The sequence below is a fragment of the Labrus mixtus genome, chromosome 13, assembly GCF_963584025.1.
Source record: "Labrus mixtus chromosome 13, fLabMix1.1, whole genome shotgun sequence".
In the NCBI taxonomy this organism is placed as follows: domain Eukaryota; kingdom Metazoa; phylum Chordata; class Actinopteri; order Labriformes; family Labridae; genus Labrus; species Labrus mixtus.
In genome coordinates, this window is record NC_083624.1 from 5,179,808 (window position 1) to 5,204,747 (window position 24,940).

At 40.3% G+C, this 24,940-nt stretch overlaps 1 protein-coding gene across 4 annotated transcripts in view; it reads left to right on the forward strand.

Annotated features, from left to right (window-relative positions):
- The window catches only part of il1rapl1a (interleukin 1 receptor accessory protein-like 1a), a 195,899-nt gene that overhangs the window by 158,649 nt on the left and 12,310 nt on the right, over positions 1 to 24,940 (forward strand). For all 4 annotated transcript variants that reach the window (XM_061053323.1, XM_061053325.1, XM_061053322.1 and 1 more), the window contains exon 7: positions 18,677 to 18,809. In XM_061053323.1, coding sequence (XP_060909306.1) covers positions 18,677 to 18,809 — 133 coding nt within the window. The remainder of the gene's footprint in view (positions 1 to 18,676; positions 18,810 to 24,940) is intronic.

Sequence of the window (24,940 nt, forward strand, 5' to 3'; positions counted from 1 at the left end):
ACAGGGTCAGTGTTCTTAGTTCTATGGAACCGTGCCAGAGTTGTTGCCATTAGCAACTAAATGCTCCACTGAAAATAACTGACAGAACTTCCTGCTTCCCTACATTTCTGTCAGTTATTCTGCCGCCTCGTTTAGTATAACTTAAGCACTATGAATGACTTTGTCTTATTGTATTGCTTTGTATTTGTATTCTGTTGGACACGGTAGGTGTTGTTTATGTGCCTCTCCTTTCTCATTAACACCTCAGCAGTGGTTACTGAGAAGAAGGTGCTTTATCATTCTAATATCAGACACATTTTTTAATCAGGTTATGACCCGTTTTTTTACTTTCAGTGTGATATTAGTCTTCTATACTAAAAAATTTAATCGTGTGCGACCAATAAAACTGGCTTAATATAACGTAAATAAGTCCAAAGCCACTATGCTTTGCTGGGGTTTCAAATGTGAGGAAAGTGAAGTAAAAAATCAAGAAGCTGACTGACGGAGAAAATGAAACGAGTGTGTCTCTTGTCTGACCAGATTTTGCGTTTATTCAGCTGATTCATCAGTCTCAACACCCCAGCCATTTCCTCAAGTTTAATGAGGAAAATTAATTAGGTCCAGACAATGTCCTGAGTTGCCCTCTCACAACTACATACACAACAGTGTTTTTTTGTTTTTGTTTTTTTTGTCAGAGACAGTCTTCTTAAAGGCTTTATATGCGATTTTTTGATCCAGCAGATGTCGCCCTTGAGCACCAGCATAAAACCAAAACAACTCGCGGTGCATTGTTGTGTTAGCATGCTAATGCTAGCGATCTTTATTATCCTCGTATCTTCACACTTATTTTCAGAGGATATACTTGATTTATATTATATTTAAGTGTGAAAAATCACATATAAAGCCTTTAACTACTTTGAAATACTAAGTTTGGCTTTGGTTGGACTCTTGAAAGAATCAAAGAAGAGGGAAGGCAAGTAAGTATGTATAAGCAGTAGTATAAGCACAGCAGATGAAGCAGGTGCACCAGGTGTCCCTTTTGTTTGAGTCCTGTTCAGGTTGCAGCCAAAATAATGTTCCACCCTCTTTTTTTCAGCGCTAGAACAGAAACGGCCCGGTGTAACGGAGCCCCCTTGTCATACGATTAATGAACCTTGAAGTTTTAAACAGTGGTTTGTAGTGTAACAGGTGAATTCCAATTATGAAGCAAAATGGTTGTATGCAACTCCAACAACATGCCAACTCTTTTGCTTTTGAATTCTCAGGAATTCAAAATATTCTCCATTCACACATTGGCTCAATCACACATTCATGCAAGTTCACTCAAAGTGCTCTTGACGTGTTTCAGTCGTGTTTGTATTGTTCATCATAGCGCAATCATGTTTCCCATTTGCCAATAATTGTTTTTAAACTGATCTTTACACCCATCATTTTAGTCCCCTTTAAAAATGACTCAAACTTAACGCAAAGCTCTCAACCCGCTTTCCTCAGAGGCTACATTGTTCCCCTTCTACTTCATTGTGTGTTGAAGGAAAAAGAGTGTCCTTGATGATGGATCTAAACTGGCATAAGTGTGTGAGGAGGTTGTGATTAAATCCACTGTGACATGTGGGTTAATAGTGGATGGTCTAGTTTGCGTGGCCTGGTCTTGGTTAGCGGGGCCCCGGCTTGGGTTGAGTTAGTCTGGCCTCAGTTGGTATTCTGGTCAGTGGGTCAGCCCCTGCAGCCAGGACTCTCTCTCTCTCTCTCTCTCAGGCCGTTCGTTAAAGTGATGTTCCTCGTCAAGTGTTCAAATCACACCATTTAATTGGTCTCCAGCCCTCTGGACAGGAGACGATTACATCTCTTAGTCTGCGTGTCTGGGCTTGTCTTCTGAGCAGTGTTCACACTTCTTGTAACCCCTCTCAGGTTTTGCCTTTACGTTGTCATTTTCAGGATCACATGTATTGACCTAAACCTACATTTTCTAATTATTCTCTTGGTCAGGATTTTCACATTTCAAGGCAGTCTTCAGTGGAATGAATCCTCAGTTTCATTGAGTCTTTGGTGTCTTTGGTCTCATTTTGACCATAAAAGGAGTTTTTCACGTGAGCCCACAGCGGTGGGAAATTGTGGTCCCCCCCCAAACCCTCTGGCGTAAAAAATATGAAAGAAGCATAAAGAAAAAGAGAGGCTGTGGAGGCTGTGGAGCCTGCAGCGATGATAAGACATGAGCGACAAAGGCACTTTGTAAAAGAACAAGACACGGTGGTTTCTAAAATGTCTGGATTATAGTATGCCAGAGTGCAGGGAGGTGAAAAGGGGAAAGGTTCGAAACATGGGAGAATGTGGGAGCAGTTTCTTGTGTCATGAAGAACAGGGTCATACTGGGATGTGGTTAAATCTGTGGTTTGAGGAAGGGTACATGCAGGCACTTGTTGCTACATTGATCCCTTTAATCAGTATGAAACTGCCAGAAAGATAGAAGAGCGTTTATTTAGTTCACGATCAAATAATCGCATAATCCCCCCACAGTTCCTTTTATGGTATAATGTGCCTCTGTCATCCGCTGCCTCGGACCTATTATGTCATCAAAAAGGGGGACGATTAGCAAACTAAAGGGGGGGGACATGAAAGCGAGGGCACCCACTACCTGTTCACAAAAGCTGTAATTTTCTTTACCGGTAATTAAAGGTTTGCATTTCCCCTGATGGTTCATCGGGAGCCGTGCTACAAATGGGGGAGAAGCAGCGACAGAGAGTTAAAGAAGCAGGGATTGGTTTCTGTTAAAAGCTCTCAGGCTTGTAATGGTAATTAAGGGCTTGTCTCTGGAGAGGAGACGATATTAGAAACAGAGGAGAGAAGCTGAGGTGGTGGGGAGGAATGCCGCCCCCCCCGTCCCCCCTCAACTCTTTCATGTTCTCATTGCCCTGACTCATTCCTCCACTTATTCTGCCCAATTCCTCTTTCACTCCACTCTTTCACTGTACTTCTCACCCCCCTGTGTCCCCCCCCCCCATTCCTTACCCCCGAGCTGCACTTCTCTGCAATGCAGAGTGAAAAGTAATCAGTTCAGCCTGTCGTTTTTTTTGTTGCTCCACCTCAGCTTGCTGTTATGTCATGAACAAAGAGCGTCATCCTTATAACAGAGTGTTTAGAAACAAGTGGATGGAGCCACTTATTTCGAATTTGAGCGCCTTAAAACTGCATTTCTTTCCTGAAGTCACCAGAGGGCGACTGCACTGGTTTGCATAGAGACGTCTGAATAGCCAGATAGAAAAAATGGCCCTAATTTCCTTTTTTATTTGTAACTATTTTTATGCAATTTCCTTATAAATGTGTGGGCTTGTTTGCTAGCTTCGAATCTGCTCCAATACTCCAAATTGGGACTATTATTTAAATAAACCCATTCAGAGGAGGAACAGATAATAAAACAGGGCACGCTAAGGGCATATCTATTTTGATTCTGTGTTTGCATTTGGAGCTTCTCTAATGCAATAAAGACTTCAGACCTTCACTGACAATGAGTATTTTTTCATCAGTCAATCAGTCTCTATCACAGTGACTGGCTGGTCACTATGGCAGCCAATCAAAACCAGGGCAGAGATGTCACGAAGCCTATCCATCCTGCCGTCCAAATATGGTCACTATTGGTTCTAAAACACAAAGATAGTGAGAGGCAAAATGAGAGGATTCAAACGGGAGATTTACAACAACTTCATCGGCTAAATCTACGTATTTTACACAGTTTATTTTATACAGATTTTCAATGCTTCAAAAGCTGCTTTGATAAAAACAAGTATTTTTTGTGCTCTTGTGCGCATTCCAGTCATGTTTTGGCCCGTCTCCAATTACTGCCGACTGTGAGTGCCGCTTGCCATCGGCACGAATGCACACAGGTCCTGATGTGACACACAGTACCTGTCTCTGCAGTGTTTTCCCGTCCTGACGGAAACCCGCAGAGCGGCTCCAACCCCAGCGCAGTAGGCGTTGTCATGGTAACCTGCAGGAGGCACAAGGAAAGAAATATTTACTCACAGATTTTGGATTTTTTTTTTTCTCTGAGCTCAACCACCACTCCTGATCAAAATTTTTTTTTTTTAAAAAGGACAGGTAAAAGTAAACATCTAGTCTGGATATGCTTCTCTGGAAATCCCCCCGCCCCAACACACACACACACACACACACACACACACACACACACACACACACACATAACTAAAGGCCAGTCCCCCGCACCCCCACCCTCCTGCATGAATAGGATGGGATATTTTCAGCGAGAATTTCCAGAAATCCCTCAGGGATCTTTTCGATACTGACTAGTTGTCATCAGTCATCTTGTCTTCGTGCTCCATTTTTTTTTTTTTCATCACTTTCCGCCTCTCGTCCAACTCGTCTCACTCTCTCGCCCTCGACTAGAGTGTGTGTGTGTGTGTGTGTGTGTGTGTGTGATGAAAGTGTGCCACTCTGATTGCAGGGTGAATCTCAGGCTACATGTATAGTTAACATAAAGAAAGCTCATGTTTTATCATATGCAACATGCGCTATAGGGACTTCTTCTTCACTGCTACGTTCCATAGTGGTCCATCCATTTTTAATCACGCAGATGGATGCATCTCCCTCTGCTACATAAAGCACACACACACACACACCCACACACACATGCACACAGACATGTGCACACATAGCAGTAACTTATAGAAAAGCTCATACCAATCATACCAATACTCAATGAAAAGATGCTTTGGATACATCCTGATGTTGTCAAAGCCTCACATGTATTCATTGCTTGTCTTGAGCGCTTTCTTATCCTCGCTGTGTGCAGCAAAAAGGATTACACAGTAGCATGTGCACCATTTTTTATGCCTGTTTCACACCTTCTGGGGGAAGAATCATGACTGACAGGGCTTGTATCAGATTCTCCTGCACGACTCTCTCTCCTCCTCTCTCACACACATACATAGACAAACGCTTATAGTACATGTGCAAACTGAAACGCTTTCTGCTTGGCCCCGTCTTAATTCGAGTTTAAAATACCCAGGCTCTTAAACAAAAGTCTCTGATGAAAGAAGGGATGTATACAATACAGATGTTACATGTGAAAGGCATGTTTCTTGACTCCACATCTTGTGATTTTACTTTTAGATCAAATCAGAAAATGATTTTTTTTTAGGTCTAGATTTGATTATTTCAAGATTAAAATCTCTTGATTTGTCCTACCGTGAAATGAAATGAATTCAAGGTTTCACTTTAGAAAGGTCATTGCTGCAAAAACCTCAGGTTGCTTATTCTTGCAGCATCTTTGTTTCCCAACCAATCAGAACTCAAAGAAATAAGGATGCTACTGTCTACTATAATGTAGCAGCATCAAGTGAATTCCTTCTATTGCTGAGCCAGGCATCTTATTCAGGATTGAAATGCAAAATATTCTTTATTTAAATGTTGAAAGATGGATTGAGCTATCAGTCAGAGGCAGTGCTCCATGGGCAAAAGTTTCAGTCCTCGTGGCAATCCTGGGTTTGAGTCTGAACCTCGACATTTGCTGCATCTAGTGCCACACATCGATGATAATGTTTTAATCTTTCCCCGTCCACTTTTAAACATTAGGTAAAACAATGCAGGCACATATTCAACATGGAAGAAGAATATTTACAATCCAATTCAATCAAAGAGGACACTGATACATCAATCAAATAAACACAGTTGGTTTTGTGTATTTCATTGCTATAGCTAAACTTAGCAAACAAGTCACAAGAGCCAATGCTCTCATGTACAGTCAGACAAAACGTCTTCAGCGCTGCGTCCCTGACGTCCACGACTCTCCTTTAGCTCTGTGCCCGCTGTGTCACGGCTCTGTGCCTGCTGAGACCACCGACACTGAATCACAACAGCTAGTGTAGGCCCCCCGCTGCTCTGAATCATGTACTCAAGACATAGAGATCGATAAAGCTGCACAGCTAATCATAGAAAAAAAAAAGGAGACGGCTTTGATCATTTCGCCAAAGAGAGAAGTATACTTCAAAGCAGAGTGGTACGAAAATAGAGTGTTTAATTCTCTGCAAAAACCACAAAGCACTTTTATTTTTTAAACTATGCAGATTTGCTGCTCTCAAACAGCTTCTGTAACCTCGTAACCTTCTCTAAATGTGCAGGTAACAGCTTTGTAAAGTCCTGAATTCATCATTTATCATGTCACCAAGTCTCCTTGACATCATCAGAAAAGTGTACTTACAGTGTGTCAAACAGCTGTCACCACCCAGCTCGTCAAACAAGAGTGCATTGAGCAGGAGGAAAGAAGAGATCGTCTGCACTCGTTACACCACTGCTATGAATATCTCATAGAAAACACAGAACAAGTGGTTATGGTGAGTTTAAATGTCCTTGCCATTGATACCAATGAGGGGAGGGGAGGGTGGTTTGGTTTTCAGAATCCCACTTGTGATGTCACAAGTTGAGCAAATTTGAAGTGGAGCATTTTTCTCTGTGTTGTGAGACTTATTCAGACCACAAACAAAATGACTGGATGGGTTTCTTTCACATTTTGAGGGTTGAGCACTCTCTCAAATTTATTGTCCCTTCCTTCCTTTTGTAGACAAAACAGTTTGAATTTAGTTGGCACGTGGAAACAGCTGTTTGCAGTTTGCAGCTCGCTCTCTTGCACACTCTCTCTCTCTCTCTCTCTCTCTCTCTTTCATTGACTGTCCCTTCCCTTCCTTGAAAAACAACGCAAAGCAGGAAGGCTAAGAATATTCTGTCCAATATTTTAATAGCAAAAATATCCCATTCACCAGGCGCCTGGGTATTTGCCCTCTCTGGCCACACAGGGATGAATCTGTTTTAGTATTCTCAGTATTTTTTACACTTCAGCGAAAACTATTTAATGGAAGATCTTTATCGTGCCAATATAAAAATCCGATCATTGTGACGCCATGTGTGCGGACGGGTTCTTAACTTTACAGTTTGACATTATTCCGCAGTTACAACCGCTCTTTAAATTAATCAGTGGTTTTTGCAAGACGCGCTGGAAAACGAGAGAGATGCACGCAGCTGTTCCCCCTGCTAATGTTTTTGGATGAGTCTGCAGAGAGAACACTGGTGAGAACATGCAGTCCTGATTATGTGATGCAATGTTGGTGAGAGGCTGGATTTGTAATTCTAATTCTCTCACTATCAATTTTTCAAACTTTTTTTTCCCCCCACATTTTTTTTCTTTTTTTTTTATCCCTCCTGGCCCCGAAAAATCTCCTCCAACTTCTTTGTTGTGCATGTTTTCATCACAGAAGCCAACACTCATTATTGTACAAGATGCATTTTGTTTTGTTTTTTGTTGCAGGAATTTTTTTTTGGATTACCCCTTGCTGCTGTTTATTCAGTGGGGGAAAAAAATCAAATCATGCCATTTGCTACAAAAAAACAAAAACCTGACATTTTAAGCAAAAGTGAAAAGACATCCAAGATGAAGCAAATTTTCCAACACCTCGACTTGCTTGGTTTACATGAAACTTTAAACTCACTCTGCTGCCTCTCTCCTCCCACCTGCAGAGTGCAAAAAAAAAAAAATCAAACAAATAAGCAAAGTGCACTTCAGGGTGAGGAAAACACCAACATGTTGTATCTCTTCTTGTGCCAGCCTTCGCCCTGCCTTCAAAAACACAGCTCTGAGAGAACATGGGGTTGTGCTCAAGACCAGCGTGTGTTACAAAACATCAAACACACTCTGACTATAACTTATTCAAAAGGCACTCTGGATTGTTGCTTATTCTACAAATAAAACATGGTGGTGGCTGTCACACACAAAGAGACGAGGCAACAAACTAACTCTGCTGCAAACGGCTGCAAAGAAGAAGAGAAAAGCAGGGCCTATTCAGAAGATTCAAGGAGAGCGAGATGAGACAGAAATGACATTGACGGGCGAGTGTGCGCGTCTGCTCGTTTATAATCATGTTTGTATGCGCGTAGTTTTATTGTTTTCTCCTTTTTTTTTTTTTTTCCTCTGCCTGTCTGTTCATTCATCTGCCCTTCTGTCTGCATATCTGTCAATCTCAGTGTGTGCCTGGTGCATCTGTGCCGCGAGTTTGGACAGCATCTGCAGTGCGAGGTTTGTTTTCCTCTCCTCTGGCTTGGAAAAGTATTCCTCTGACTGACTGTGAGTGCCAGTTCTGTGAAGGCAAATTATCCCGAATACTGTGAAATCAGCTAAACAATGCAGCGGGGGCGGATGCAAATCGAATTCACAACCCTGTTTTTTTTTTTTGCACACGTCATGTTATTGTCTCTCTAAAAAAGATAACCGTTCTGTATCCCTTCTTTTTGGCTCAGTTGTTTATTTGTTAATACATTTAGTCGTCTGGACATGCAGAGGGGTTTGCTTTGTTCTGCGCAGAATGTCTTGATCATGTTCACACCGAGGACATTTCTCTCTAACGTCACAGTCAGAGCGGGAATCTCAAACACTGTAATATCGTTGTATGCTGTGTTGTCAGACATAAATTTAGGGTTTCTGACACCGCTTACCCACACAAGTTAGTCTGAAAGTGTGAGAATTGCGTGAGTCTTACTGTACGCTCAATGTGTAAAAGTTGGCAGCCCTGCGTAGCACAACCAGTTAACTACAGTCAGACATAAGCTAACGTTAGCATTCCGCCAGTAAGTTACTGTAATGTTAATTAGGAGGAGCTTAAATGCTAGCTGTGGTTTAAAGGCTTTATATGCGATCCAGCAGATGTCGCCCTTGAGCACCAGCATGAAACCAAAACAACTCGTTCATTGTTGTGTTAGCATGCTAATGCTAGCGATCTTTATTATGCTCGTATCTTCACACTGCATGTAAATTTACCTGAAATGAGCGTGATCTAGAAACACAGTTAATCAGTGAGTACAGTATGTTATTCTTCTTTTCTCTAGTCCCTCAATTAAACAACTTTTATACGTGAGGGGAGGAGTCAGCCGGCCGTCCTGGCGATGTAAACAAACTGAAGATAGGACTCTGAAAACTCTGAAAACATCACAGACAGTGGGACTCGGGTGTTAACCCATTGTAGACAGTCATGACTCACAGAGTTATTTTCAGAGGATATACTTGATTTCTATTATATTTAAGTGTGAAAAATCACATATAAAGACTTTAAGAAAGCTAATGAGTTATCAAATATGATGGCCAAATTTCTCACCATATTTTCACCATCACTATCTTTTCAGTTGTTCATTTTTGGAGCAGGCAGAAAATGAAAACAAACCTTATACTTACATTTTCATGACAGTGCATCAGTACAACTTTATAACAGCAATTTAGCTTCCCTCCCCGAGCGTGAAGTCTGAAGAAAAATAGCCACCATGCCAGAATGATGAAAAGGCGGCTTCTTTTATGGAAAGAATTATTTGTTTGTTTTTTTATTCGTTTTCTGCAGTTATTCAGCTACAGAAAAGAAGCACAATCATGCGGTTACTTACGTCACATTAAGTGTGCTTTGCCTCTCAAAATAACTGCTCTCTCATCACCAAGCGTCCCTAACTTTCTCGTGTAGGACCAGAGTCGTGATCAGTCTGTGCTGAATTAAAAGAAAGGGTGGATCTTAAATCGCTTTTCCATCAGGCACTGTGACCAACTCTCAGCCGGGGGGAGAAGGGGGGGAGGGGGGGGAGGATGTCAATCACTCAGATTACATGGATTTGTTCCACGCCTACGCATGAGTGAAGGGAAGAATCGACACACAAAGGCGTGCGCATGGGGGAAAGAAACACACACTCATGATAAACACTTAATCGTGCTCTTGTGACGCTCAGCGCGCACATTCAGTCAGCGGGGGATATTTTTCACACCACATCTTGCCAAGTCTTGTAATGGCACATTTTATTTGTGAAGTTCAAAAAAAAAAATGACACAGTGATGGACTGGAGTTTTTGAGTTGTTACCAAAACACTAGAAGTCCTCTGAGAGAGGGGGGGGGGGGGCATCAAGGGGCGATCGTGGAAACCAGTGAAGCCGTGAAGCAGCCTGTGAAATGGTTGAGCTGCTTGTTTTGTTAACAGTGTGTTAAAGGCAGGACTTGTCAACATTTCTAATCTTTGTTTGGTTTATGTGGCTGTCACAATATGTTTTATGAATACTGGACAATATTCTCCTAATAATATGGTCACATGTTTTTGTGTCATCATAATATTATAAGAAATTCTGTATCACTTTAAATTGAGGTCACAATATTCACCACTAACTAGCTGCTTATTAGCATGCTAATTAGTAGCATACTGGCTGCTTATTAGTCATTATTGAGCTCTTATTAGGGCCTTACTCCATACCGTCTATAGCTAATAGGCTGTTAACTAAGAGTTTTCCCTCAGGACCCTCCTAATTATTACTGCTTATTGATAGTAAGGGAGGAAGTTGCTGAACATACATTTTTGATTTGAATATGCTTTTGCTAACTTGTACCTTATAAGGGCCAACCTTTTAAGATTTAGAGCATTAAAAATTGTACTCAATTAAAAAAACGAATACACTATAATAATAATAATAATACATTTTATTTATAAGTGCTTTTCAAAAACTCAAAGACACTGTACAATTGTTAAAAGAACAGAAAGAACAGCACAGTAAGGACAGACTAACAGACATTGCAACTTTACACACAAATCCTAAAGAGGTAAAACTACAGAAAACAGAAAATACATCACAATCATACATTAAAAGCTTGTTTACAGAGGTGAGTTTTGATAAGTGATTTGAAAGTAGGAGGGTCGGTGCAGTGCTGAATGTGTGTTGGGAGTGAGTTTCAGAGGGAGGGGGCAGCTATAGAGAAGGCTCTTATTTGTAGTTTATAAGAAAAGACAAAACAGAAAAGTGGAAATTACACCAAAAAGAATTTACCCTCCTCCCCATCCAACACAAAAAAACAATACAAAATGCAAAAAAGGGTCCAATAAATCTTTAGTGTACTCTTCATGTCAAGTCCAATGATCATCCATTTTTAGGCTACATGAATCTCTATTTAAAGATTTGATGTATAAACGCTGTACAATGGTATACATTTTCAGCATATAAGTGTTCTGGTTTCCATTTGTAGTACTTTTTGTAGTCCAACCTGTATTGACCAATCAGGTATCAGAAGGCTAAGCAGGAGAAAAGTGAAGCTATAAGTCTGTTACAGATACAGAAAATGAACACTCAGGCCACAAATCTGCTCGACTCTGTGTCACACAGCCAATCAGCATTTAGATCCTCTGACTACCTGAAAAGCATCCGAAATGATCGAGCCGACCTCCATTCAACAATCAAGCATTTTAAAAGATGCTTTCTTCTCCTCTGAGGATAGACCTAAAGTAGCCTACTAAAGTAGTAGTACAGATCTGCACAATGATGACGTAATTTTGGCAAAATGAATCACCGTTAACTGCAGGTTAAATCACAAGAAAACCTGGAAGTCGTTCAACACTAAGCGATGAATGCATTTATATTGGAATAACCGATGTCTTTTTGAGTTATTCGAGAAGAAGTAAATGTTTTTTTTGAGAGCTTTAACCCAAACATCTTCTACTCCTAAGATCAAACTGCTTTTTGCTTGTTGTTAAGATCATGTGTATCTGTGTCGTATTGACTAGAAGAGACAGAAAAAGAAACTTTAAGAAACTTTCCTTTTTCTGGAAAAATTCCCTTCATTTTTTGAGAAGTTGGGAAAAGAATCAATAAGAATGATTCGTATTAATTAAACTGTGGTAATGTGATTGAAGCTGTCGAACCAGGTTACACTATGATTGTGAATCTGTCTCGAGAAAAGGACTCACTTTAATGCTTCTCCTGGAACATTAGTGAACATTGAATTTGTTCTTGTTTTTCATTCTGCTCTCTTTAAAAGCCTCTCTGAAGCTTGAGGTCATAATTTACCTTCCTCTGGTTTTGTCTTAGCCATCTGTGAAGCTTTTTCATCTGAAACGTACTCTTCTCCTCTTTAAAAATAGACGAGGAGCTTCTTAATTACCCATGTTCTAGATGTGTGTATGCGTTTGTTTTTTTTTTTCTGCTCTGATGCCAAAGGTTGTGATGGTGGTACTTCTAAAAGCCTCCACATATACACACATCATTAAGATTATGTCCGCCTGATCTGAAGTCTGCCACTTCACTTTGTAATAGCTCACTGTCCATTTGGTTAAAGTCAACACAGACAGCATTCCCTTTGAGTTACCGAGGGTGAGAAGCTGCTCGGAGAATTATAATAAATGATAATAATAATAATAAGGATGATGACAGTGCTGTGGGGTCTGACAGCAGGAGAGAACAGAGGGATTTAAAAAGCTGCTCCTCCTCCTCTGTAACTCAACAGTGTGCAAATTATTCACCTCATTGTTCCAGTCCTTGTTAATCGTCTTCCTGCCATCTGCTCAAACTTCAGCCGGCCTGACATCAGAGTCAGTTTAGCTGGCTCAGAGGCTAATGATAGAGTTGTGCCAGCCTAATATCAGACTGTCTTCTCTCTTCATGGCCTGGCTAATAGGTGTACATCTACGTTTACAGCAGCCGAGTAAAACACACTCTTTCAATCTCAATTCAGCAATCCGAACACCACCTGGAGTTACATCCTGTGCGTGTAGCACCAGGGGGGGGAGCTGGTTTTAATGTCAGATAACGTAAGAGATAGAGCAGCAACGCTTTAGAATGATCTGGAAATAAAGGAGACGGTACCATGGAGGCATTAATAGAGCTGGACATGGTGTAACAGGCAGCTTTATACAGCCTATTTATCCTCATGGCCAAATATGAGACAGCAATGGAAAAAAAGTTTCTGCAATATACTACAGTTAAAAGAAAAAAAACTTTAACGTTAAAGGCTTTATATGTGATTAACTTAAATATAATATAAATCAAGTATCTCCTCTGAAAATAACTCTGTGAGTCATGACTGTCTACAATGGGTGTAACACCCGAGTCCCACTGTCTGTGATGTTTTCAGAGTTTTCAGAGTCCTATCTTCACTTTGTTTACATCGCCGGGACGGCCGGCTGACTCCTCCCCTCGAGTATAAAAGTTGTTTAATTGAGGGACTAGAGAAAAGAAGAATAACATACTGTACTCACTGCTTAACTGTGTTTCTAGATCACGCTCATTTCAGGTAAATTTACATGCAGTGTGAAGATACGAGCATAATAAAGATCACTAGCATTAGCATGCTAACACAACAATGCAGCGCGAGTTGTTTTGGTTTCATGCTGGTGCTCAAGGGCGACATCTGCTGGATCAAAAAAATCACATATGAAGCCTTTAAGGAAACATGGTCTCCATTTTTATTTATTTTTGTACATCATTGTTCCCATATGCAAATTTAATTTCAATACATGACAATAATACAGGGTGTGAGTCTCGTGCAGTAAACTTTACTTCCTCATAGACGGGGGGAGAGAGAGAGGGAAAACAGAAAGTCACTGCTCGTGACCCCATCTTATGACCTGGTTTGATCATAATTAGAGTAAAATTATTATCTATACACCAATAAAGCTTTTTATATGACTTTTATTTGAATTATTATGATATATTTTTAGTGTAGTTTTAGTTTCTATATGATTTTATGTATTATTATTAAGCATGAACGCGCATAGCCTCCAAAAACTAGAAGCTTCAATAGTCACTGACCCTCTCTGCTCTCCCATCCAGAGGCTTGTTGAAAACAGCTGCAGTAAACTGTTTTTATACAAAATGTAATTTATGAAGTAAATCTTATTTATCTTTATTATTTGATCAACATTCTGCCCAATTATTTATATACCTAATACAGCTTTGTCTATAAATTTGTTTTATTTTATTATGGTAACTATTTAGTTTAATTTAGTTTCTGTATGATTTTATGTACTGTATTCGTATTATCATGTGTTGTATTAAATCAAATTTCTAATATAACATAAGTGTCTTGACCAGGACAATCTTGAAAAATAGTTTTTTCATCTCAACGAGGTTTTCCTTTTTAAATAAAGTTTAAAATAACAATAAAAATAAATACTTCCCTTACTTGTATGCTACGTTATATAACCATATTAGGTCATTATTAAGACACTTAATTGCAGTTGATTGTTAAGACACTTTCATATTTCTCTTGTATGATCATTATACTGATTTCCTCTCTTCGCTGTCTTTCATATCACTTTTTGACGTGCCGTCTCACCAATAATGATAAAAACGAGGAAGAAGAAGAAGAATGTTGTGATTGAAAGTTCTTTACACGTTCAAGTTAATGTTGGAAAAAAAATCTCAACAAGGTCGTTTGAATCTGCTCTTGAACTCAAACTATTTTATCATTTCGAGAAATTCCTGCCTTGGGTTGAATGATAAGGCGAGATTAAAATCCTCTTCACTCTTCATTCATTCATTCATGACGTCTCTAAAGTGCACCGAGACGCCTGTGCAGAAACATCCATTGAAACTGGGTAAATTACGTATGCTGATAAAGCTCCAAAAACAGCTACTAATTCACCTTGTGGTGTTGTATTTAAAAGGATAAAACTTGTAAAACTTCAGGCTGGAACGGCTTCTTTTTTGTGTGTGTGTGTGTGTGTGTGTGTGTGTGTGTGTTACATCAACTCAAATAAATAATGTATTTGAATGAGCGATCAGGGCGACGAGGAGGAACTCTTGTTCTTTTAGCATGAGCACATCTGAAGTAAAGAAAAAAGTTTAGGGGAGCAACTTTGACAGGATGTGTTTGGCAATCTTGCAACATAATGCCTAGATCATATACTAATGTTGTGACGGTGGTCTTGCAGGTGTAGCGCCCACCCACCACCCCCCCGCTGGTGAAGCAGAATCATAGGTGGCTGTGGAGTTAGTTTGGGGCGTTGCTGAGCATGGATTAGAATCAGACCGTGGGAGGCCTTCAGCAGTTTCCTGTGATTCTCAGGGTGCTCAGTGGAGACTTCCTCTCCAGATTGTGGCTGCCGGCAGCATGACATTCCTAGTTTTGCAATTGATCCGTGGGATAAACTAACAGCACGGGGGAGATTTACGAACAGAGGAGCTGGGAAATGCTGCATCAGTCTCACAGACATGGGGAAACACAGTTGCACCAGGTGTAATTTGCACTGTATGGTTGCAAAAAAAAAAAAAAGTATGACCATGCAGAAAAGCACTGCTGCACTTGTACGGGTGTGTGCGTGCATTTGCACATCACAAGCATGTGGTCTCCTATTTTGTAGGTAGAGCGTGTAGCCTTTGTAGAGGCCCGGCTGTGCACAAATACCAAGCGGAGAGTGGCTGTTGAACTTTGGAAATGTCAGCCTGTGCTCCTCACAGACAGCACTATCAGTTCATTCCTGGGCGTCCTCTCCTGTCCTCCTTCCCTGCTCGTCTTAAAAACTTTCCCTGTGCCGAGGGTGACCTACTGAATTCTTTTGAAGCTGCTCTGTTTCCCGGGCATTGAGGAGCACGGAGGATACGTGCCCCTTTGTTCAAACACAAACAGGGTGTCACAAATAACCTTGCTAGTTTATCTCCCAATAGGAATGCCACTGCCATAGACTGTATGGATTATGGACGTAGCCAGCGTGATGTCACTGCCTTTTTGAAGCTTTATGTTTGGCATGTTGGCAGCCTCCCAAGTTATTTTTCAGGAGCCAGAAGTGACCAAATTTGGACGAGAGGATGGAGCTTGGGAGGAGAGAGGGTTTAGCCTATATGTGGAAGCTTTACAGTCAAAACCTTACATATGGCTAACTCATTAGCTTTTTAGCAGACCGAGAGATGATCATGTTTCCCATAGAGTGATTTTTACTTGTCATTGATTAAACAAGAATAGCAAAGAGAGCTTGTGGAAATATAGCAATCACTACGACCTGCTATTTCCTCTGTGGTTAAAGCCGGCAACAATCCTGACTCGCGTGCATGGGTAGCCACAAATTAATACATTGACTATACAACAAGCAATAAACTAATAAGCTCACAGACACTGTGAGCAAAAAACACAGATACCTGCCCCCCATATAAGAAGTAAGAGATTTTCCCTGGTTGCTTAATACAATAAACCACATAGAAAGCCATATTGTTCATCCAATAATGCATTAAAGACATCACAACAAACAAGGTTATTACTGTAAGCCTAATCTATTTTGAGTTGATTTATTTAATGCATCTGCCCGTGTATAGTTGTATACATAATCATAATCAGAAATACTTTATTAATCCCAGAGGGAAATTCAGTCATTACAGTTGCTCCAAAATATACAATATAGCAGCAATAAAAATATGAATCAAATAGAATAGGAATGTAAGTAAGATTTCAATAATAGGTACAAGAGAAATTAGCTACAAAGACCAAAATGTGTTTTAAACCAGGCTGTAATTCTGCTGTAAAGTTGAGAATTATAATATGAGACCTAATGGGGACTGTAATTTATTATTTCTTTTTGTATTTGATTTTCAGTTTTTTGTGTCATGGACAATACATGTAGGTGTTGTTACATCTAATTCAAGTGTAACCGATGGAATGTATATCGGACTTCTAGCCATGGCTCATGTGCAGTCCTTGTATCTGGTTTTAGGCTTTTTAGGAAATATTACACATGACACAACAACGCTGTGAAATAGACGATCGCTGTAGACGTAGATAAGCAGCAACTCATACGGTAGATGCATAAAAAAACGAATAGAGAAAGAGACATAGACAGGCAGATTGATGATAATGACGAAGAACAGTAACTGTAATTACAGCTATGAGCAAATGAAAAGAAAGAGGAGAAACATAAGCTATGTTTAATAACACTTAGGATTGACACACTTTTGGAGCCAGCCTCGTGTGGTTACCTAAGGGACTGCAGTTTTTTTTACACTTTATCAGCCCCCGGAGGTGGCCTCTTGAACACGGTCAAATCAGTGCAGAAAACCACAAACACACTGAAAAACCCCCAAGATGTAGTCTTAAGTTATCAGCCATGCCATGAATACTTGTTGTTGAGTTGTTTTTCAAGGAAGTAGTTAAGTACTATAGTTTGCCTTCCACTCCCCGCTCTACGCCATGGGGAGCTGTCCATGGTGTTGCCACATGCTAAGCAATTTCAGGAATACATGCCACATAACAGTTCAGTTTACCTTGCAGCTTGCACTCCTTACTCATAAAAACCCCGCTGTGAACTGGGCGGGGGGGGAAACATCTCCTTCACCAGCATCCTCTCAACGCCCTTTTCCCCCCAGTGCTCCCCCTCATCACATGCCTCGGAGCCAGACACAGCATTGGCTCTCCTGAGAGGAGCGTCCTCCACCATTACTGTAAGGGATGCGTCGCATGATGAGCCTCCCTCATGTGTGCATTGTTTACATGTTAGCTGTGTGGTTCACTGAGAGGCAGCAGCAGCAGCAGCAGCGTGTGATTGCTGCACCCCAGGCTTCTTGAGAATGCCACTTCAGAGGAAATGCAAAGTGGACGTGCACAGAAGACGCCAGAGACGCTCTACTTTATCTCTTATACATGCAACAGTTCATGGACTCTGAAGGTCTCGCATGAGTCGTTCAAAGGGTAATCCGTATGCTAGCTATAATCAGTCCACCAGTGCTATACGGGTAACAACAAGTTTATATCAAGCAACATCTTGATATATCATCATTCCTGCAAATAGTGAACAAATCATATACCTTAATATTTGAATGTTTAGTAAGAGTACTGCCATTTTCTATCTTTCTATTTCACTGTTTTGCAGCATAACACCAAAACAGATTCTTTGTGTGAGTTGGCATAAACCTGCTCTGATTCAGATTCTGATATTCATTTTTTTTTTAATTTAAGCAATCTGCAGACTTTTCTTAACTGGCACAATATTACCAGCACAACTTTAAGGACTATTCTCTGTTCTCTTCCACCTGGTTACCTTCCCCTGTCTGTTGAACCAAAGAAATAATCCATCAATTCAAATAACAAAGGCCCCCTTTTACTCCTCCTCCTCCTCCTACTTCTTCGTCTTCTTCTTCTTTTATCACATATCACCTGTCAGCAAACTGTTTTTGACTCCTGACCTTCTTTCACACCACAAAAGAAGCTCTAAATAAAAATAATGGTATCATTGTCAGCCTCCTTCCCTTTTTTTCCTCTCGTGGACACACACGGTCTCCAGGGGCGTTTTGGAAAGCTCTTGAGTGCCCTCATGTGTTCATTACTGTTTACATGCTTTGGGTTCTGCATAGTGTGTGTGTGTGTGAGTGTGTGTGTGTGTGTGTGTGTGTGTGTGAGAGAGTGTGTGTGTGTGTGTGTGTGAGAGTGTGTGTGTGTGTGAGAGAGTGTGTGTGTGTGTGTGTGTGTGAGAGAGAGTGTGTGTGTGTGTGTGTGTGTGTGTGTGTGTGTGTGAGAGAGTGTGTGTATGTGAGAGAGAGCAGATCAAAATGTATTTCCTGACTCCCCCCCTTGAATCTGTGTAAAAGTTTGTATTTATGACAGCTGCACATCCTCCTAGGTTCTGAAAGTGTCCGACACACATTTCCTCTTGTGCAATCACTTCTGACGTGAATTTCCTTGGGATATGTGCACTTTTGTGTATGTGTGTGTGTGTGTATGCGAAAATTACAAAAACAAAACTGTGAGTGCACATGTCACCACTCAAAGGATATGAAGTGTTCCTCTTGTTGTCACTCTCTTTGAAGGTGCAGATATGATGATAGGCTATGGGGTATGTTTCAGGAAGTGTACATGAAACGCGCTCCTTTAACAAGCAATGCGACAATCAAGCGTGACAGCCTGTCATCTCCTGTCTGTCTCCGCAGGAAGCGCTTTGAACCTGACGTGCCGAGCGTTCTTCGGCTACAGCGGTGACGTCAGCCCCCTCATCTACTGGATGAAGGGAGAGAAGTTCATCGAGGACTTGGACGAGGAGAGGGTCCAGGAGAGCGACATCAAGTAAGAAACACAGACGCAGGTGGCAGTAATGAGGAATTAATAGCAGACTTTAGACGAATTCTCTGGAAAATGTTAAAGGATGGCACGAGAGGTTTTGCATGTTTTAGCCCATTAACTCCAAATTGCATGCGCTAAAGGAACCATTTTCCAGAGATTTATTTGCTGCCTTCCTAGCAGCTGCCTTGCTTCCATATATTTATTGAGGTACGAACATCATGCAGAGACTCGTTTTAAATCAATAATCGTGCATTTTGTCACCTTCATATTTTTGTTTAGACTACATTACTGTCATCTGGAATAATCGCGCAAGCAGGTGAAAACAGGATAACTCATTATATGCTACATTGTGCAGATTAAAATAATAGATTGGGGCAGTATTGTAATTCAAACACAGGGTGATACTATTTCATAACTGAATCTAAAATGCTTCTATCCTATAGATCAAAACAATGTGTACAACTCATGAACACACACAGCATTATTTGGAGGTTTTACAGTCATAACCTAGAATACAGAGGAGCAACATGTTATGCTCCCATACGACTTTAATACTGTATCACAGCACTCTACAATCCTGGAGCCGGTGTATTGTGTTGTGTTATGCTGTGCTGCGCTGCAGATTCATATTGATTATGTGTCCCATGCCTCATTGCAGTTACCAGCTATGCTGTCGAAAAAAAAAGTCAAGACACAAAAAAGCAAGCGAACAAAAAGTTTGTTGTTCTGCAGCTGAGTCGAGTCCGGGATGCCGGGGCGTCATCGAGTCTTCTGCAGCAAGCAAACAGAGTGTTCAAACCAGACCTTGGATGTAGATGCCTTATTAGTTCTCTCAACTGTGCGTCATACTCCGTGCATGCTGTGACGCAAGCAGGGCTCTGCAAAAATATATACCTCCATATTGACCTGATGATCTGAGACGAATGCAGTTGTTACGTAATGGACGATGTTTTTCCTTTAGGTTCATGGCTAACAGCTAATAACAGAGTTCACTAATCTGCTGTGGCTGATGGTCTTGTTCTCTTTACTTACACTTGATTGAAAGCTACTTGACAAGTGGAAAATCTGCTAAAAATGTGTTGCTACATTTGTTAAATTGTAATTTTGAGTAGTTTAATTAGGAGGACTAAAACAGATTCATCTGCTTCTCTTGCCAGTTTAGCTGAAAGCAGTGCACAGATTGATTTTTTTTTTCTATAAAGGAAAAGAAAAATGCTTGGACAAGGATCTAGAAAGTTTTCATGTCAATTTAACTGTAATTTGGACAGTGTTAGAAAGTAGGACTCTATCTCCATTTAGACGGTAACATTAGAATCAATTTGTTCTTTTTTCGGTCCAGGGAGAAATTGTTTTTTTTTCTTCTCTTTATCCAATTTTGGTTTATCTGCAAAAAAAAAAAAAAGATGCACTTTCGCTGCACCACTTAATTGTGAAAAAACAGTTTTACGATAAGAAACGCTGTATCTTGCTTTCTGTCCCCCCTCATGTGTCTCCTCTTCATCCTGCACAAAGTTTGACTGCACTAAATTGGGGAAAAGCAGTTTTTTTTTGCAATTTTGCAGCTCTCTCTTACTATTTCAAGAGACATTGTAAAATTTGCCCAAGCAGCCTTCCTCTCAGGCCTCTAAGACATTCAGAGCGAGCCCATCTCCATGTCCCTCGCTCCTCGTGGTGTAACACATTTAAACAAGTCCATTCTCTGGTCCGTGTGCATGTTTCCCATTAGGGCTGTTTGGAGAGGCTGCAGCTCTGGGGAGACAGTCCTGTCAGATGGTTAACAACCGCCATTTTTCACACCACCGCCGCTGTCGCTATCTCCCTCGCTGCACCCACCTATAGCAGCATGCAGATGGGCCATGGGAGCTGAGGAGGGAGGAGGGGAGGAGGAGGGGGAGAGAAAGAAAGTGGTAGCAGACAGGGAGGAAGTAGAAAGAATAAGAAATATGTTAGAAGTCACCAAGACGGAAAATAAAGAAGACACGTTTGTGATAGCAAGTTTGCCAGCGCGCTGATAGAAACATGCAGCAGAAGCAAATCTCATTTTAATGCACCGACCCTGCTCTCCCGTCTCTCTTTTCTTTGTCTCTCCCTCTATTACTCCCTGACACCAGGATTCCCCCCTCTCACCGGCTGAGGGGTTATCATTTCAATAATTCATACCGATAATTCATGCAGCAGGATCAATAATGTATTTGATCTTGCTGATGCTGCTGCCATAAGCTTTTTTTCTCATCCCTCCATCACTGCCTTGATTTTCCCTTCTATAATAGCAGACGTATAGGTTGGGCAAAGATGGGAAGCAATGGAGAGACAAGAAAGACATGAACGAATTTGTGCTCGCCCAGCAGGCAAGCTCTCTTTTTTTCATTTTTCTGTGGGTTACTGCTTTTCTTCAGACAGGCACCTACACACTTTGAGCTTTATCACTAATGCATCACCAGCCGAACTTCAGCTAAGACACAAGCTCTCGCACCTTGAGCTGCAGAGTTTTCTGCAGGCCTTTATTTACCCAACAGTGGAGCCTATTGATTCGGAGGAGTTCATTTCTATGGCAACCCGAGCCCCATAAATTCTCATTTGCACTATTGGGACAGGAGCTATTGTTGTTATCATAGCATGGATGACTGAGCATTAGCATAGCACGCAGATATTAATAAAATTAGCCAAACAAATCTGGCTCTGCTTAAAAAATGAGGTGAAGGATTTGCAATTGATCCAATCATTGGTGTTTTGCAGTTGAATTAAAGTCAGTAAATGAATGGATATGTCTCAAATTGATCTTTAGATAAGTAAACACTGAGGGTTTTGCTAACAAGGAAGTAGAGAAAAGTGCCTGTTGTTAAAGCTCCAGGAAGCATTTCACTCATTTGGTAACATCTTGGGTTAGCTGAAGTTAAAAATCAGTCTTGTACATCTCAAATTCACTCATCAACCAAGCTGTGTGTGTGCTATCATTGCTCTCACACACAGTTGTTATCACAAATGACTGGACATTAGCTTAGCATGAAGAGATTTGGTAACACTTTATAATAACCATCATCTATAAAGGGTAAATAAGGGTTAATAGATAGTTAATTAACCATTAGTTAATAGTTATTTACTGTTAACAAACAATGAAATTATAGTTAATAATGTTTGCTAATGATTTGTAATGCTTTTATTAATCATTGATAAAATATTAATTATCTATCTAAAAAAATATTTATAGATGTTTTACAAAGTATTAATAAGGGATTATAATCCTCAATTCCAACTTTATAATAACATCCCAATAATGTTAATAGACGCTTTATAAAATATTTATAAACCATGAACAAATATCTGGTCCATGTATCTCTGTAATGTTTATAGATGTTTTATAAACCATCTCTTAAAGGTTTATAAATCATTTGGTCATCATTAACAAACACTTTATAAAGTGTATAAAATGTTATAATTTGTGCATCAATAAACTGTTAACATAACATAAATTATAGCATAACAAATCATTAGCAAACATTATTAACTATCATTTCATTGTTTGTTAACAGTAAATACCTATTAACTAATGGTTAATTAACTATCTGTTTACCCTTATTTACCCTTTATAGATGATGGTTATTATAAAGTGTTACCAAAGATTTTAGATAGCTAAACAGATGTAGCTCAGCATAATAAAGAAGCTGATCAATTTACTTTTCGACCAGTTCAGTAGGTGTTTTTCAGGTTAATGTTCAATCAAATCTACAAAGAGAATGAATATGTTTACAACTACATGAGCAAACACAGAAGTATTGATGGAGACAGATTGAATGAGACAGGAGAGATTAGCTCTTGCAGTTATAGCTTCTAATTTGGCCAACTTTTTCACACAAAAAGAAGAGAGGAGGATTTATCTCAGCGTTTTTAAAGTTTTATGAAAATGATACTTACCTAATTTTATTCACAGTATAGGGAACATTTTGTTTTAGACACAGCTATAAGAAATGCAGTACAGTATAAATAAATGCTTTTATATATCATGGACTACTAGAAGCCATCTCCTTTCATTGTATAAAATTGAAGCCACTCTGACAGGCACTGACATGTTGAAGGGCTCTTGCTGGTGGAGCTACAGAATTGACGTTATGCTCTTTCCACTAACCAAAGCACAAATTTAACTTACCAACAAAACAGCAAAGATCCCTCAGGTTGGTACAGTCCACAGCTTAACAGATTCTTGTGTCCGATTAAAGCAAACGTTCAATGACTCTTGTATTCGTTTTCATTACATTTCCTCTTGCCGTTCCTTCTCACCTTTGCTTATCTGGTAAAGAATGCTGCAGGAGCCGACAGAGCTGTCGATACTGTAATAAAACTAAAGCTCTCAGAAGCATCTGGAGCCAGGACATGCACAGAAGGGATCTGGCTGGTGAAGCTGCAGAATTATCACCCCATCCTTTCCACTATAACCAAAGTAAAAATGTAACTGACCCATAAAATGGCAAATATTCCTCAGGTTGTTAACAATCTACAGCAGAAGAGATTTCTTTTGTTAGAATTAGACACTCATTAAGGAGAGTTCAGAGACTCTTGTGTTAGTGTTGGTTACGTTGCGGTTCCTCCACCAATTCTACATTTAGCAGACGCTTTTTATCCAAAGCGACGTCCATCCTGTAAAGAACGCTGCAGACGCTGCTTTTGTCAGCAGAGATGTTAATCATGACAGCAAGTCAGCTCTTCTGACATCATCAATCATATGAAACTAAACTTTAAAGAAAAGTGAACAATTTGACATGAAGCAGCGTTATAATAACTTTCACAACTGAATCCAGATTTGAGAAAAAAATATTTGAAGTGTATTTTGATTTCAAAGTTTGACCCCTGTCCCATCTATTAACATGGAGGAGGCGGGGTTTATGACCTATACTGCATCCAGTCAGTAGGGGGCCCTTCAAATTTTTTTGGCTTCACTTCCAGTGGATTATTATTTTGTCCATCTTTTTCTAATCTACAATAAATACACTCTAAAGCCAAGCTGTTTGTGCTTCATCTTTTAGCACTCTTCTCTTATCAAAGCTTAAATAACTCTGCTGTCATTTAAGTAAAATTAAATTATCAAAAGAAATTTTGCTCTACATTTTAGAGAAGGTGATCAATTTTTTTATTTGCTATGTGAATGTACAAAATGAATCGTTAATGTTGGAAACTGAACACTTAAATGCTAATGAGGAAGATAAGGTTAGCGCCTGCAGCTACAGCTTGAGGACACTTCCTACTCATTTGGCTAACTCAATAAAGGCAAGCTGGTTCATGTTAAGAGAAGAGAAGAGGTTTCAGAGTTTTGAAAGATTTATAGAAAATGATTTAATGTGAATCAGCAGTACACTTATTGCATTAGGCGTAGATATCCCATCGTCTTGTACTGTTTTAAATTCACTTTGAAAGCTATCTCTTTGTGTCTCATTAGCTGCCACTCAGTTCTCATTTGCATCGATGTGCTTCACCTGGACCCTTGATATCCCCTCCTCTAACTTCGGGTCCTCATCATCTCCATTTGAAGCTCAGGTTTGCGCAGCTTTGGGCATTATTCATCAGGTTGTATCGCAGCGAGCTGTGATGGCTCGTACGGTGTGATAATGCGAAACTGGAGGCTTCAAAGTACCCCCACCACTCCCTGGAGAGACATGAATTATTCCCGTGCCCCCCCCCCCACTTACCCATATTGCACAACAAACTCAGCTGAAAGTACAAACATCATCAGCGCTGCCTCAGCCTCTCCAAGCAAAAGCCCATGATACACTTTCAATTACAGATGCCAAATCTCCCCCAACGAGCCGTCCTTATGCGCAGTTTACCGGCTTGAAGGCACGAGAGAGAGAGAGAGAGAGAGAGAGAGAGAGAGAGAGAGGAGCGATGCTTGAGAGTCATTATCCCTCTGCACACACTCGCACACACACACACACACTCTCAATTTCTTTCCTCATCCCACACTCCTTCGCTATTAACTCATTCAGTAGAAAATGCACTGAGTAGATGATGCTCACACATGCGCGCACAAACAGAGGGGATCTCTTTCTCATTTGCACTTTGTTTCCATCCAAAGTGTCATTTGTGCTGAGGGGTGCTGTAAAAAAAAGTGGGCTAAGTAGTGCGCTGAAGGTATGAGGGAGCAT